Raw genomic sequence first — 14,459 nt, 5'->3', positions numbered from 1 at the left:
TTATATTTATCGTGTTGTGTTGGTACATTCATCTACAGTCTGCTTCTCTTCTGTTTTAAACGCCACTGATTTCCACACTGTAGTAAAAGAATTAGAGGCTATAACCAGCACAGCCACACATCTAACACATCGTAATGTCCTGTAATGTGGCTGCTGCTGTTTTATGAGATAAACCTTTAACCGAAAATGTGAAAATAAACAAACAAAAGGAGAAAAGTCTCAGATCTGCAGGTACACAAAAAACTACCGCGTTGGATATAAACGTGCAAAATATATATTCAGGCTTAATGTGTAACAGACACAATATGGCGTGTGTATGAAGTTTGTTCTATCATTCTGCACTACAGCTCAGCGTTTAGACACGACGTGTCGCACTTTTACTCGCACTGATTCTTTGTTAAATGTACTTCTGTTAAACGTCCGAATAATGAGTGAGTTTGAACCTGACCAGAGCGCGTCGGTTCTTGTTGTTTTGGGTTTTCTGTGATTATTTGGACTGATTATAATTCTTCCTGCTTCTTGGCGGATCTTTCACGCGTTGCTGGATGTGCGAGAAATGCTTCATTTACAACGTTTCATTTTCAGACAGCAGAGAAAAGAGTTCACAGACCAGCTGAGCTGCATCGAAACGTTTGGATTGATTGTCAGAAAATAGTTTATTAGACATCAAACAAAACTGAATTTGCGCTACATTGATTATTTAATAAAATGTCACATAAAAAACACACGCCGACACACACACACGCAAAACAAAACAAAAAGAACTAAAAAACACGCTATAAAAACACGTATATGCTACAGTACAGAGAAACTGATCTACAGGCATACTATTCATCTGAAGAACATCTCTCTCTCTCTCTCTCACACACACACACACACACACACACACACACACACACACACACACACACACAAAATTACGCATATGTACACAGGTTCAACAAAGAAGACAGTTCTGATGAAAGGCACTCGGGTTTGAGGGGCTGACTTGTCTTAGTATTACATCCGGAACCAGTCTGTCAATCTGCAAGTCACCAGGCTGGAGGAGGAGGAGGAGGAGGAGGAGGAAGGAGTTACAGCGACGCATGAGAGCTTCAGTGTCTGAGGCAGATCTTTATGGAGCCTGTGTTTCAGAACTGGGGGTTTAGTGTGAAGTCCTCGTCGTCCTCTATGTCCAGTTCTTGGTCTGTGTCGTCTGACACGTCAGAGTCCAGCTCTGTGTGGGCCTGCTGTCGGGACACACAGTGTCCCGCTTGCGCCAACTCGGGGGCCGAGCCTGGCTGCCTCTGCTCCTGGTTCTGGATTCCGGCAGCCTCTATCATCTCATCTCCTTTCTTACCTCTGGAACTGTTATCCTCCACCTCCCTCTTAGGATTCTCCTGGTGAAAGCGAACCCCGTGGATTAGGAGACGGTACGAGTGTATTGTATATGAAGGAGTGAAAGGAAGGTAGGGCGACATCAGTCACCGCTGCTCACCTGCTTTAGTCTTCGCCACTTCGCACGTCGATTTTGGAACCAGGTTTTAACCTGAAAGGAAATGTTCAAAAAAGAAAGAAATGAATGATCTTCCTTCTTTAAATATTAAAACTCTGAAAGGATGTTTCTTATGCGCAAACTCGTCCGTAAGATTTCTGGCGTCAATTAAAAATTCGGTTTGTCCGCTGTTCACGTGGAAGCGGTTTGAATTCATTTTGGATCAAGGCCACATTGAACCAAATCAGCACGCAGCACAAATATTACACACACACACACACACACACACACACACACACACACACACACACACACACACACACACCGGTAATTCGCTACAAATTCCAACCATTGGCAGCCAGTAAATAGCTTTCTAGTAATAAAGTAGCAAAATCTAGTGTTATGCTACATTTCAAAAACGGAATAAATAAATGTATAAAAGTGTTTCATCGAAAATTGCGGCCGATCCTCCGGAGATCCTTCCAAACAGCTGCAGGCCATTACGGCACATGTGTGTGAGCCAGACCGGGCTCCGCTCACCTGTCTCTCGCTGAGCTGCAGCATCTTGGCCAGGCGTTTCCTCTCCGGAGGTGACAGGTACTTCTGCGTCTCAAACTTCTTCTCCAGCTCGATGGTCTGGTCGTTGGAGAAGCGCACCTGGCCGCCTTTTCTCTTATGTAAGGGCCGCTGGATGAACGGCGTCCACAGCAGAGGCTTCCCTGTGGAGAGATCCCCCAGAATGCACCGTGTTTGAAATACATGAAATAAAACGAAATATTTATTTCTGGCTGTGACAAACCTGCCCGCTGTCGAAAAAGAAGCTACAGCATATAAACCTTCCTGCTGCCATCTGACATGAAACGAATTAACAAAACACGCTAGTACGCGACAGAAACACGGTACATTTGTACTGTGTTATATTAGGCCCACTGACGGCATTTTCACTCACGTGAAAAACGTGAATACGCGTTTGAACTCTTGCGATAAGTGAATTTTATCCACATGAAAATATAAGACAACACATTTCAAACATTTTCATTAAAAGCTCCGGAGCTGACGGTACAGCCTATACGCAGACATGCGCAGTGCAGAGACATCGAAAAATCGAACTATTCGGTCACAGAGAGAAGACGTGTTTTAGACTCTGTGGCCTCTCCCGGTCACCAGACAGCTGCGGACTCCAATGTGGAAAAGTTTGAGAGTTTATTATTTTTCAGGATTAATTATTGGATAACTATTATTTGGATTTATGTATTTATTTATTTATTTTTTTATTATTATTATTATTATTATTATTATTATTATTATTAATAATAATAATAATAATAATTATTATTATTATTATTGTTATTATTATTATTATTACTATTATTACTATTATTATTATTATTATTATTATTATTATTATGTAACAGATGTAAAACTGTAATGAAGAATTTCTGATGGACAGGGCATAAACAGGAAGAAAAAGTGGAGACTATTAGTTACTAAATAGTGGGAAATGTGCGGGATTAAATAAGCTTGCGCTTCTTTCTACTGCATTGTGAAATAAATGTAAGTTATTTATAATTATTATTGTTTTGTTTGTCTCTTTTTTCTCTGTTGTTGTTATAATATTTTAACATGTTCAAAATAAAGATTTCATACAAATACAAATGATTATTATTATGATTATTATGATGTTTTACGTGTTTGTTGTTTTACACCGGTGCTGATTTTAATGAGGTTCAAAATCTCCAAAAGTCTCGATGTGCTTTTCAAAGTTTATACCCTAAAACTCGATTAGAAATGAACATAATTCCTAATTTACTGCGGATTAATGAGGGGAAAGGATCGGTGCTGTTGAAGAGATTTATTGGAGCGAAAGGCCGCTGGGTGCAATCAGAGGTGCTTTTGTCCTGTCTGCTTTCCTCCCCGGGTGATGGCCGGGAACAAACAACGGCAGCCTGCAGCCTGCTGCGAGCTGTCTTTTCAGGAAGGTCGTGACAGTGAAAACTATGGCCAAATATCCGCTTCATGTGCTTCCTGCTTTGCGGTGTGATTATAGGCAATGGCATCCACCAACAGACACTCCTGTGCTCAGCTCTGACACAATATGAATGTTTGTGGTCGAAACTGCTGTCAAAGACCTTCTTATTGCTGCGCTTTTCCTAAGGAAGTTAGCCAATCCAGCCCCAAGAGACACTGAGCGAAAATACAAGTAGCCTACAGGAAAGGTTGAGTAAAAATCAATTTGCGGCGAAAATGAAGGAAATGACATAAAATGAAACATTTTCACTGAATATGTGAGAAGTTTGTGTTCGTGCCGTTTACGCTCGGCTAATAAAGATCTGTGAAACTGGAATGATAAGCGCTAACTCGTTATAATTGTGGTAATTAAGCACGCGCACTTCTGTTTGAAATATTTCGCACTCACAGTTTTTGTTGGCTTTGTGTTACTTTGTAACTTTCTGCCGTTGGCGCGCGCAGACAGTCTCATCCAATCAGAGTATTAACGTGATCGCTGTAAATAGATGCACAGATGTGGCGGTTGGGATAGCTCGTTAATAACAGTTTCATAAAACTGTGAGTGACGGAGATCGGAACATAAGCGGGCCTGAAAGCGCGCGCACTGCAGGCTGCTTAAAATAGCCAGAGGAGGTGTGCGCGGTATTTATAGAGCACAGCTTCTTTAATCCGCTGTTCGACAAGACATATCATACGAGATGATTACAGATGATTGTAGGCGCTGAAACCAATCATTGTTCTCCTCGGGCAATCTCAGTTCGTGCTTGTTTGTCGTCTGTCTGAAAGGTCAGCTCAGTTGGGAGGACACGACTGTAGCTGCTGTTAGGAGGACTTTATCTTTCTCATAAGTCCCCATTAGCTCTCTGTTTGCCTTATTTTCTTCTCGCCGCCAACCATAAAGAAAGTCAGCCACATCCTCGCGAGCCCGGCAGAGGAAGTGCAACAATATGTGAAAAACGGATCCCGGGCTATCAGAGGCCGAGTGTTTCCTGAATATGTCTGTATTGAGGATGTCGATAAAATAATCAGCAGCGTGCAGCGGGCTCCCGAGGAAGCGGCTGGCCGGGGTGAGACAGGAAAACATTTAACAGCTTCTGAAACCAGATTTACTCCTATCGACAGGCTCACAGCTTCCGCTATGAACGGAAAAAGGCCCGGCTTGTTCAGCAGCACACAGTCAGACGGTCCGCTTGTCACACTATACTTAAGAGGACCATCACTTCTGGCCTCTAACACGGCGCGCAGCGTGTGTGATGGCTTCAAGCACCCCGGGAACATCATGTAAAGCAGCTTTCACGGCTCCATACTCACACAGCCGATTTCACTAATACTGCTAATAATTATTATCATAATAATGATAATAAAAGACTTGTGGTAAGCTCATGGTCAGTCAATACCCTAGAGAAAAATAACCCAACTACTTGGTGCTCAAAAGTATATGACGCACACACACACACGCACAGCAGTGAAATAACAAGTGATTTAGGGCCTGGCTATGTTTTAGTCACTGGCTGACTCGGTCCTCTGATGTTTCAGAACAATGGGAGTCAGGAAAACGAGTCAAGGTTGCCATGCACCTCCCTATCACCACCAGCAGCAGCACACTGAATGGATATGCCTGCTGCTATTGTGGCCCCAAATACGTCTGTCACAATAACAATGTGACTCATGTGTGCGTGGTCGCGCATCGTGCACAAATGTTCTTGTGAGACCAAAATGAGCTGAAGGCTTCGCGAAGACGCACAAAGTGTGTCCTCGACTCTAAAGTGTGTTTAAGAGGAGCAGTGCAAGTGTAGATGATCTTGAGTTCGACATGCATGACCAAGCGTGATGCTTATGCAAAAATGGTTTCGCTGGGACTGAAACGAAGCTTGTGAAGACATTAAAGTTTTCATGCAAAGAGCAGAAAGTTGTCTTACTGCCACATCATCCAAGTGTATATGTTGCCGCGAACAGATTTCAGGTTCACCTAAATTGTCACTGAGCGATATAATGTCCAATAATATATGATTTATTCATTTTACAATGCAAATTGTGAATATATGACCTTAACTATTTTAAGGGTCCTGATTTCCAGTGAAATAAAACCAGCAGTGCAGACTTGAGGAACTGAGTTTAACTGGCGCATTTCCACACAGGAAAACAAGAAACGTGATGCTGGCTGTCTGACGGCAAGGCAGCAGAAAAGGAGAAAATGGATATGTTTGCTAACAAATGATAAGACCAATATCAATGATGGAAATGAAATGGAACTCACCGAGAGGGTCGTGCCTGAGCAGCGCCTGTGCGTACTCCCCCATGGAGCGGTGGTGTTGCTGGTGAAACGGGTAAAAGGAGCCGGTGAAAGCCCCCGCCGAGGCGTACGTCGCCGTCAGCGCAGCGTGGTGGGACAGCGCGGGGTGGATCGGCGTGGGTTCATAAATCGGGGTTCTGTACGGCGAGATCAAACTTTTGAAGGACGAGTTGGGAGACGGGAGAGTCGGCGTGGGGATGACCGGAGTGGAGCAGGAAGATGAAGACGTTGGCGATGAAGAATAGGACGGAGATGTGGAGGTGGTGGTGGAGGTCCTCCCCAGAATGTCCTCGATGTAGAAGGGGGTCGGGTGTGCCGGCTGAATTGGGGTCGGTGCGTAAAGCGGGACGCTCATGATGCCGATCACCGCTGCTGCGCACTGGATCCAAACTAGGGGAGAGCTTCGCGTCTTTAGTCCCGCAGCCTTCCTCTTTCTATCACAGCAACTTTTTATGAGCCGCGCTAACCTCTGCTCAGCCAGTCCCGAAACACAACGACCAGAGCCTGTTTCCGAGCTGCTCGGGAGACCGTTACACTGTTTTAGTGTCCATCAGGTTGCTGCGGAGCTGCCACTCTGTTCAACTGTTGCTGCTGTTATCTGTCTGCAGCCGAAGGAGGGAGGAGATAAGTGGACGGCCAACTTCCTGCAGGTGGCCGGCGGCCGTTTCTGATTGGCTTGCACGCAGTTCTTAACGAACTCCACAGTGGTCGGATGACAGGAGAGGGGAGATAATTGTGTTTCAGAAGAATCGACGCGACGCAAACAGGTAATCAGAAAACAGACGAATGTAATGGAACAGAGCCGGCGCTGAGAGTAGCTGGGTCTGAAAATGCAAGTACGGGCCCGCTCACACTTCAGCCTCCTCACGGTCACTCCTAAGAGTGTACACCGCCCATAATGTTTGAGTAAAAGTCACACTCCTACTCAGCTCAAAACTGTTTGCATTTACCCAAAGCACCTCAATCAAAACTTGCATGCAAAATCATATTACTGGATCATGGCCGAATAATGAGTGAACATCCGTTTATTGTTGCAGTATCTGCATACTGCTGTGTCATATATGTATTAGCACAGTGATATGTGTAACTCGGCACAATAAGAAATACGTTTTCACATAAATGAAATATAAGAGCACATGCACTGTTACACAGGAGGAGCGTACAGCGCTTTCGTGACCTTGTCTGTTAGCAGTCTCAGATGATTTAATGGTAACTTTGAGGAGATTTTGCATTAGAGCCGGGCTTTCAAAGATAAGATAAGTGTGATTTGAAATGATAGTTCTCACTGGTTTTGCTCCAGGAAGTATCATGTCACAAGTCAGCGGATTGGCCCACGAGGGTAGCTGTCCAAACTGTTTAGGTTCTCCCAGCCAGAGATCGGCATCATTGCTTTATGCAAAAAGACATTCCCCGTGGTTTGGCACCACGCTGAAGTGAGACAGTTAGGCAAAGAGCGCGATGATCCACTTGTGTGAATAACATTTCTTTGGCAACATTGTTTTTAAAAATGTTGAACAAATGTTGAATGTCAGATGGAAAACCCACGTGAACAGAGCACAGACAGCACGCAGCGCTGCTTTTATACCCACACACACACCTTTGTGTAGTCAAACGGGCCGCAGCCTTATCTTAACAGTGTAATAGAGGCCGACTGCGATCCACGGCCCCAACGTTGCAGCTCAATCAAGTGGGATTAACTCCTGATTTGAATGTTTGGAGTTTTCCTGTGAAATTCACTGTGGGATGAGATAGCAATAAACGCTCGTGTATGTAACGGCTCACTAAGTGATTGGATGTTAAACAATAACCGGAGACTTCTGCTTTAGTCACAGCGGGGCCCAGCTGCACGCGCGCAGGGCCTCGCGACATTTTATCATCACGCGAGTTCATTAATCGTCGCTGGAAACGGCGACTCGCACCTGGGAGCCGGACGACGGCGTTTATCTGCTCGCTCCCCGAAACCAGCCGCCGGCTCGATTTCCTGGCGCGCGCCCCCGTCTGCCAACTTTCTAACGGCTGTAATTTAGATAAAGTGGAGCAAACAGCGCTGCAAGCAGCCTTAAAGACATCAAAGACATCCACAAAACGGCTAATATTTGGACTGAGACAATCATTGCAGCTCATTGATCCGGCCAGCCTCCCGTGGCGTCAGACTCCGGGCCAAAAACCGCTGATAACTCGAGTGAGCCGCCCCCCGGCAGCTGGCGCCATATATCTGCCATTGTCAGTGCAAGCCACTCAGTCTCCTCCTCACGAGTCAACAGTATCCCGATTATCAAACGCATCGGGATGTGCCCGGCCTTCCTTTGTTCGAGTTTGGAATGACCGAGGAAACGTAACCATGAGAAACGGCACAGAGCATGCGCTATGGAAATGAAGCAGCAGGTGATACTCGGAAAATTAGAATAAGTATAACCATGCATACGCACTCTGTACTTGGTTTGGGCCCCTTTTGCACGAATTACTGCCTCGAGGCAGCGTGGCGTGGATGCTATCAGCTGTGGCGCTGCTGAGGTGTTACGGAAGATTGTGGCCACACTTTGCACGATATTTGAATTCCTCGAGTTTCACCTGTGGATGTCTTCATTGTAGTGGGAAGCTTAGAGGCAAAGAAATAACAGTCCACGCGTGAGTTTGGACGAGCCCAGGGGGCTTTTTTACTTAATCATGTGCATCACTGCACTGAGCAGGACTCAAGGAAGACTTTGTAAAAGACATTTTTACAACAGTGAACAGGCAGCCGATAAAAACAAATCAGATCCTAAACTTACAACAAAAACTTCACAGGTGTTCGGTGCCACAGACACTGATCTCGCCGTTCCCTCGCAGCTCCTCGCCGATCGTACGATCAGGTTATTTACTCTTCACAAATCTGTGCAGGTCCAGCAACATGGTAACCTGCTGAGTCTCCTTTGCTCCCGTTTCTCATTATATGACTGTTTGCTTTACAACTTTTAATGTAAGGTGTCATGATGTTCAAACTTTAACTAAAACTGAAGAGTATGAACCAAAAATCTGTCTTTACATGAAAGGAAACCCCTTCCTCTTCCCTCTGCATCCTGGTCCCGGTCAGGTGACTACCTTCTTTGGCTTCGGATGATCCTCCTCCGGGTCTCCCTCTGAGCAGGTCTTCAGCGAGCGCAAGACGTGTTCCAGCGTCCACTGCTCCTCGTGTAAGGCGTGCTCCTCCAGAGTGAACGGACCCTGCTTTGTTCTGACCAGCTCCTTCACATGAGCGCAAGAGGACAGAGCTGCAGCACACAGACAGCGTTACTCAGCAACACGCCGTTGATGGAAAGGTGAAACAGGTGGAAGGCAGTCTCACCTTTTCCCAGGTCATCCACCAAACTTCTGACATAGAACCCACCACCACACTCAATATCTGCAACACGAAGGAAAGCGAAACATTCAGCCAAAGAGGACACAACACCTAAAAGCCTGTTGTGTGATGCAGCGTGTCGAACCCAGAGTGAAGAGAGGAGGCTTGAACTCCTGCAGGGTCAGGCTGTACACCGTGACGGGCCTGGCCGGTTTGGCATCGACCTTGTGACCTTTCTTCAGCAGGACAGACAGACGTTGGCCATCCTTTTTTAATGCCGAGTATCTAAAACGATTATAAGAAAAGAGTTGGTTACAAAATACACACATTTAGCACCAAGAACTGTTTTTATGTGAACTCCATGTATAATGACACAAAGGCACTGCTTCCTGCATCAGTGGGAATCAGCACTGCAGTGAGCAAACAGTGACCTCCAGAGGCTTCATAGGTCACTGCGCTACACTAATAAGACGAAAAACTCTCAAATGTTTAAAGAACTGGACCATTGAGAGGCCTTTCATTCATTCTCCCAGGGGACACGAACGGCATTAAAGGACACACGATCAGTTTACTGCAGCTGGACATTTAGATCTCAGAGCCTCTTCACACAGAACTGGGTCCACACATCACTTCTTAGCCTTTACAACAATTAGTCATTACGGCTCTCTGATCATATCATTAACCTGTAACATGCCATCAAACTGGCTGCACATTCAGAGAAAACTGGTTTCAGTTCAGCCACTTGTTGAAGCCTCTGGCGTCTACTGCAGCGTGTTGTGCGCTCTGCCGTGAAGGCGATTGGCTGCAGACTCCCATCTCTGCAGGGCCTGTGCGCCTCCAGCACACTGGGGCGTGCAGCTGGGATCTCAGCTGACCCTTCTCACCCTGGACTCAGTCTGTTAGACCTGCTCCCCTCAGGCAGGAGGCTCCGGCCCAGTCGCACCAGAACCTCATCATAAGAACAGTTTCTCCTCTGCTGTTGGACACATGAACAGTAACATAAGACTGGTCCCACCCCAAACACATGGCCCCATACTTCTCTGCATCTGTTCCACTTTTGCACTCATGTATATAGTAATCTGCTTAGCATTTTTCATTTTTATGTTTATTTAAGTGTTTGCCTTCATTTCCTAATGTTGGAAAGCTGCTCAACATTTGGCAATAAAACCTTTTCTGATTCTGATCTTTGCTTGTGTAGACTCAAAATGATGACACGGCTAATGTCCCTCAGAAAATGGAAACAGCTTCTCCACACATGGATGTGTAGGCCTACTTTAACAATCACACTCATTTTTGTGGTTCCCTGATTTGAATTTTCCTGCTGCATCAGCCAACCTGGCACATTCCTGGAAGCGTCTGTGATAAAGCTGGTGAACCGTGCAAAGCTGTCATCGCGCCTCTGAGTTCAATTCATGCACCTTCATGTAAGGTAAGCATCGAACCACTGCACCACGGAGCCACTAAATGACTGCAACCCCCAAAAAGGAAGCTCACATGAACCCCACGTTTATGCATCTACCATCAAATCCAACACCATCCCAAACAAGCGCAGTAACAGAGGACGTGAAGTCCTGAGCTGCTGCTCGGAAAGTTTAGGTTTCGTTTTCTGTAAAAGAAGATTTCATCTTAAGAAATAAACGTTTCGTTTGATCTAATTAAAGCTTCAGACGTTTGGATGTTGACTCACAGCGGAGGCACTTGCATGATGTCACCAGTGAAAGCTTTCAGCTTTTCCTCGACGTCCAGCCTGGTTATGTGTTCTAGAAAATGTATGAAAACATGACTCACTGAGAGACAGACGGTAAAGGAGAAACCGAAGTTTGCAGATTATCCTGCTGTGTCGATGGATCTGAAAGATCGAATTTACCAAAACCTTTCTCCAGAGTCACGCTGCCGGTGGCATCAAGAGTGTCTGTTGCTTTTCCAAACTCTCCAACGGCAACGTATTTCTGAAAAACACACAGCATGTGTCACGTTTGTGTCACACCAAGTTCATCCACAGTTAACAAGTTACAGGAATCATTCATGCATTTGTCATCGCAGACATCTAAAGTTCACGAGGCGTTCGGGTCTGTTGAGAAGCTGTATTGTATACACAATGTCCTTATCAATAGATCTGCATGTATACTTGTACCTAAAAAAAAGTGCTTCTCTACACACGCAGAGGTTTGTGTTGTGGTTTCTAACACCTCGTTAGTACCTGTTAGATCTGCTACCATGAAAGCAGGAACAGACCAATCAGCACGTATCGACACAATGCTAGAAGTTCATGGGGGAAACAGACTTCACTGTGACACAAACTAAAGGACGCGTCGTTTTATTTGGAACATGTCAGTGTGCATCTGCTAAACCAACATGTTTGGCTTCATCCAGGTGACGACATACGGTAGAGTCAGAGCCTGGCTGTGCTTGTCAGCATGCACAATAAACAACAATCAGACACGCGCAGCAGTGCAGCTCTAACCTGCATTCATGCCTCGCACTTTTCACCAGACGTCAAGGTTTAATGCACATTTTAGTTTAGTTCAAACAGCAGTGAAGCAAACTGACCTTTGACCCAGTCAACATTGTGCTGAGCATTTTGGTGCCGTTCCCAACACCAACAACTGAAACAAAGAGAGTCCAATGATTAAAGTCCTGCTAGCGCCCCCCACAGGTTGAGGTGTTCACTGAACTCACTTTTAATTCATTCATCAAAGTTCACCAAACTCAGAATATACTGAAACATTTATATTTAGTGCTCATCTTCGTGCTTTGTTAAGTTGATAACAACCTTTATTCCCTTCTTCATGACATCATCACCTGGGACTTTGCAAGCAGCAGTGAAGCGGCTGCTTTTCCCTCAGACTGACCCAACATCACCTCAAGGTTCAAGGTTCTTTATTATTTGTCACATGCATAGTTATACAAGTATAACACACAGTGAAATGTAGCTGACTGACTGAACAGCTTTTCTTATGCTTACGGACGAGGTGGAGGCGTGCTCTCGTCTCGCTGTGCTGCGGGGCGCAAATCAGACAACACGGCATCGTGCTGCAGGATGTTGTAGCAGCCATGCTGGTTAAGAGCCGTCTTCCTTGGGCGAGACGCTTCACCCGTTGCCTACTGGTGGTGGTCAGAGGGCCCGGTGGCGCCAGTGTCCGGCAGCCTCGCCTCTGTCAGTGCGCCCCAGGGTGGCTGTGGCTACAATGTAGCTGCCATCACCAGTGTGTGAATGTGTGGATGACTGGATGTGTAAAGCGCTTTGGGGTCCTTAGGGACTAGTAAAGCGCTGTACAAATACAGACCATTTAATTCAACCACAGTGAATTAATTTTTCCTAAAATTATGGGTGTGGCCACTTTGCCAGACGTACCAGCACAATCAGCAGGGTTGTCTGGCAGGTTCATCTCTGCTAACTGGAGTCAATGGACCGGCCTCCTGCACTTTTAGCTGCATAGGTGCTTTATAAAACACTTTAATAAAGACAAGAACTACAGTTGGGCTCATAGGTTATAAGGAAAATCGAGTCCTATGATATCATTGTTCAACGACAGTGGTTTAACTTGCATTTGAAGGAGGCCATCGTTGATTTAAAAAGCACAAAAACAAAATACAGCTATCAGAGAGCAAATTACCAATGTAGTCCATTCTTAAAAAGATGGAAGCACGGGCCGCCCAGAAACACCTAAAGGCCCAAAAAACACTGAAGAAAATTTAAATGAATTCTTCATTTGAAGAAATAAAAATCCTGACAAAACATCGACTCAAGTCCCAAAAACAGTTGAAGAGCTCGGCCTGTCATTGTTAAAACCTACACCATGGTGCAAACCACTGGTTACACTCAAGACCAAGAAGGCCGGACTGCATCTGCCAGGAAACATTTAAAAGTCACAGTTCTGGAGAAAAAAATCCCACGTTGTCAGGTGAAACTGAGATAAATTTGTACAAAAACGATGGCAAGACAAAAAGTATCCAGAAGGAACTGAAGCATTATCTGTCAAACATGCTGGAAGCAGCATTATGGGCTTGTATGGCTGCCAGTGGAACTGTGCCACTTAAAGATGGTGTGACTGCTGACAAAGCAGCTCAGAGTTAGACAACCTGGGACAGCCTGTTCTACACTGCAGAAATGCAGGAAAAACACCTGATAGATCTAACGAGGTGCCCATAGACACTGAAGCTGTTTCCACTGGCACCTTGATGGAAGTGAGAGAGAAGGAAAGACAGGAGTGTGGAGGTGCTGCCTGAACATCATCTGTGATATCAGTACACCTCTCCAAGGTTGTGTTAAAAGTCCACCGGCCTCGCTCCTACACAGGTGGGTCATCTGGACCATTCCACTCTTCATAGAGGATGACGGGCCAGCACCAGGGGTACACTGCTTATGAGGAACATAGCTACATATCAAAACAATAAGAAGATCAGATTTCATGACTTTACTATATTTTATCCATAGAAAAACAGCAAGCATGTTGTCATAGAAAATGCAGGAGTCACGATGTCGCGGACTTTCCCAGCACACGCGTGGGTAGAAAAATGTGCAAAAGAAAAGAAAATGCACCTGTTACAGAAAAATGTTAAAGTCTTGAAAAAACAACTTCTAGACAAACGACAGTGTACGTCTCAGGGATTTGAGATTGTTATCAACATAAATCTATTTGATCTTAGCTCTGTATAAAACGCCCCCAGACATGCATGACTGGAGCAGCCCTGGAGGTCGGGCCCTGCCGGTGCTTTACCGATGCACCCTGCCGGTGCACCCTCCAGTAAACACGGAGGGTGGGACTGACCCCCTCTCCCCCCTCCTCCCAGGGCAGGAATGACAACAGTCGCGCGTGGCCCAGCACCGGGACGTGAGCGCTAGCCTAGCCGCTTACCCAGCACCCCGCTGGCAGCGCTGTCCAGCGTCCCTCCGTGTCCCATCTTCAGGCTCTGGTTCTTCCTCTTCCGCGGGTTTGGATTTTTGACTCCCGCCTCTGAAAGATAAAGCGACACAAACGGTTTACGGTCAGCTTTCCGCAAACACCGGGCTGGACGTCCTGCTGCTGTTTGGTCCCGTTACCCTTGAGCAAAGCTTCCTTGAGTACATTTAACACGTCCGCGGAGGTCGGCCCTTGTTTTTTATATATCGCAAACAATCCGTTTAACGCCTGTAGTTGCGACAAAGAACTAGTTATCGCAGGGACGGTGTTACTGACGCTCCCGGACATGCTCGTTTCTCTTTTCTTTGGCTAATGTCCATCTTCTTCTTTTACCCTCAGTGGCAACTATGCGACCCGTTGTTGTCTTTACTGCCCCCTGCTGGTTGAGCAAACACTCCGTCTTCCTTCTGCATGAATAACATTATTAGACAACACGACGCTTAACAGCCTTCTGTTGTTGAC

The 14,459-nt window shown here is 45.8% G+C and overlaps 2 protein-coding genes across 2 annotated transcripts; both read right to left on the bottom strand.

Annotated features, from left to right (window-relative positions):
• Nucleotides 1-721: 721 nt before the first annotated feature.
• hhex (hematopoietically expressed homeobox) lies at nt 722-6,357 on the bottom strand. Its single transcript, XM_085360320.1, has 4 exons — nt 5,739-6,357; nt 2,015-2,193; nt 1,478-1,528; nt 722-1,379 (listed from the first exon to the last, which is right to left on the bottom strand). Exons 1-4 carry the CDS (start codon nt 6,127-6,129, stop codon nt 1,131-1,133), a joined length of 870 nt encoding a protein of 289 aa, XP_085216446.1. The 5' UTR covers nt 6,130-6,357; the 3' UTR covers nt 722-1,130.
• A 2,055-nt stretch (nt 6,358-8,412) lies between these two features.
• trub1 (TruB pseudouridine (psi) synthase family member 1) lies at nt 8,413-14,301 on the bottom strand. The gene is made up of 8 exons (XM_085360319.1): nt 14,138-14,301; nt 13,953-14,051; nt 11,644-11,699; nt 10,961-11,042; nt 10,781-10,853; nt 9,239-9,378; nt 9,100-9,156; nt 8,413-9,025 (listed from the first exon to the last, which is right to left on the bottom strand). The coding sequence occupies exons 1-8, from the start codon at nt 14,283-14,285 to the stop codon at nt 8,844-8,846; spliced, it is 837 nt and encodes a 278-aa protein (XP_085216445.1). The 5' UTR covers nt 14,286-14,301; the 3' UTR covers nt 8,413-8,843.
• Nucleotides 14,302-14,459: the final 158 nt, after the last annotated feature.

This window comes from Diplotaxodon limnothrissa, linkage group LG8 (assembly GCF_057381915.1).
Source record: "Diplotaxodon limnothrissa isolate DT_005_m linkage group LG8, D_limnothrissa_male_GT1.1, whole genome shotgun sequence".
NCBI lineage: Eukaryota > Metazoa > Chordata > Actinopteri > Cichliformes > Cichlidae > Diplotaxodon > Diplotaxodon limnothrissa.
This window is presented reverse-complemented; position numbering and strand designations above follow the sequence as displayed.

Bases quoted from the DNA above. Each gene is read 5' to 3' on its own strand.
- hhex (XM_085360320.1), bottom strand. From the start codon at position 6,129: ATGAGCGTCCCGCTTTACGCACCGACCCCAATTCAGCCGGCACACCCG. The intron at 1,529-2,014 runs GTGAGCGGAGCC...ATTTCCTTTCAG, and splicing joins TGCAGCTCAGCGAGAGACAG to GTTAAAACCTGGTTCCAAAA. The intron at 1,380-1,477 runs GTGAGCAGCGGT...CGCTTTCACCAG, and splicing joins AGTGGCGAAGACTAAAGCAG to GAGAATCCTAAGAGGGAGGT.
- trub1 (XM_085360319.1), bottom strand. From the start codon at position 14,285: ATGTCCGGGAGCGTCAGTAACACCGTCCCTGCGATAACTAGTTCTTTG. The intron at 11,700-13,952 runs GTAAGCGGCTAG...TCTTTGTTTCAG, and splicing joins CGCTGCCAGCGGGGTGCTGG to TTGTTGGTGTTGGGAACGGC. The intron at 9,157-9,238 runs GTTCGACACGCT...TTCGTGTTGCAG, and splicing joins GCCTCCTCTCTTCACTCTGG to ATATTGAGTGTGGTGGTGGG.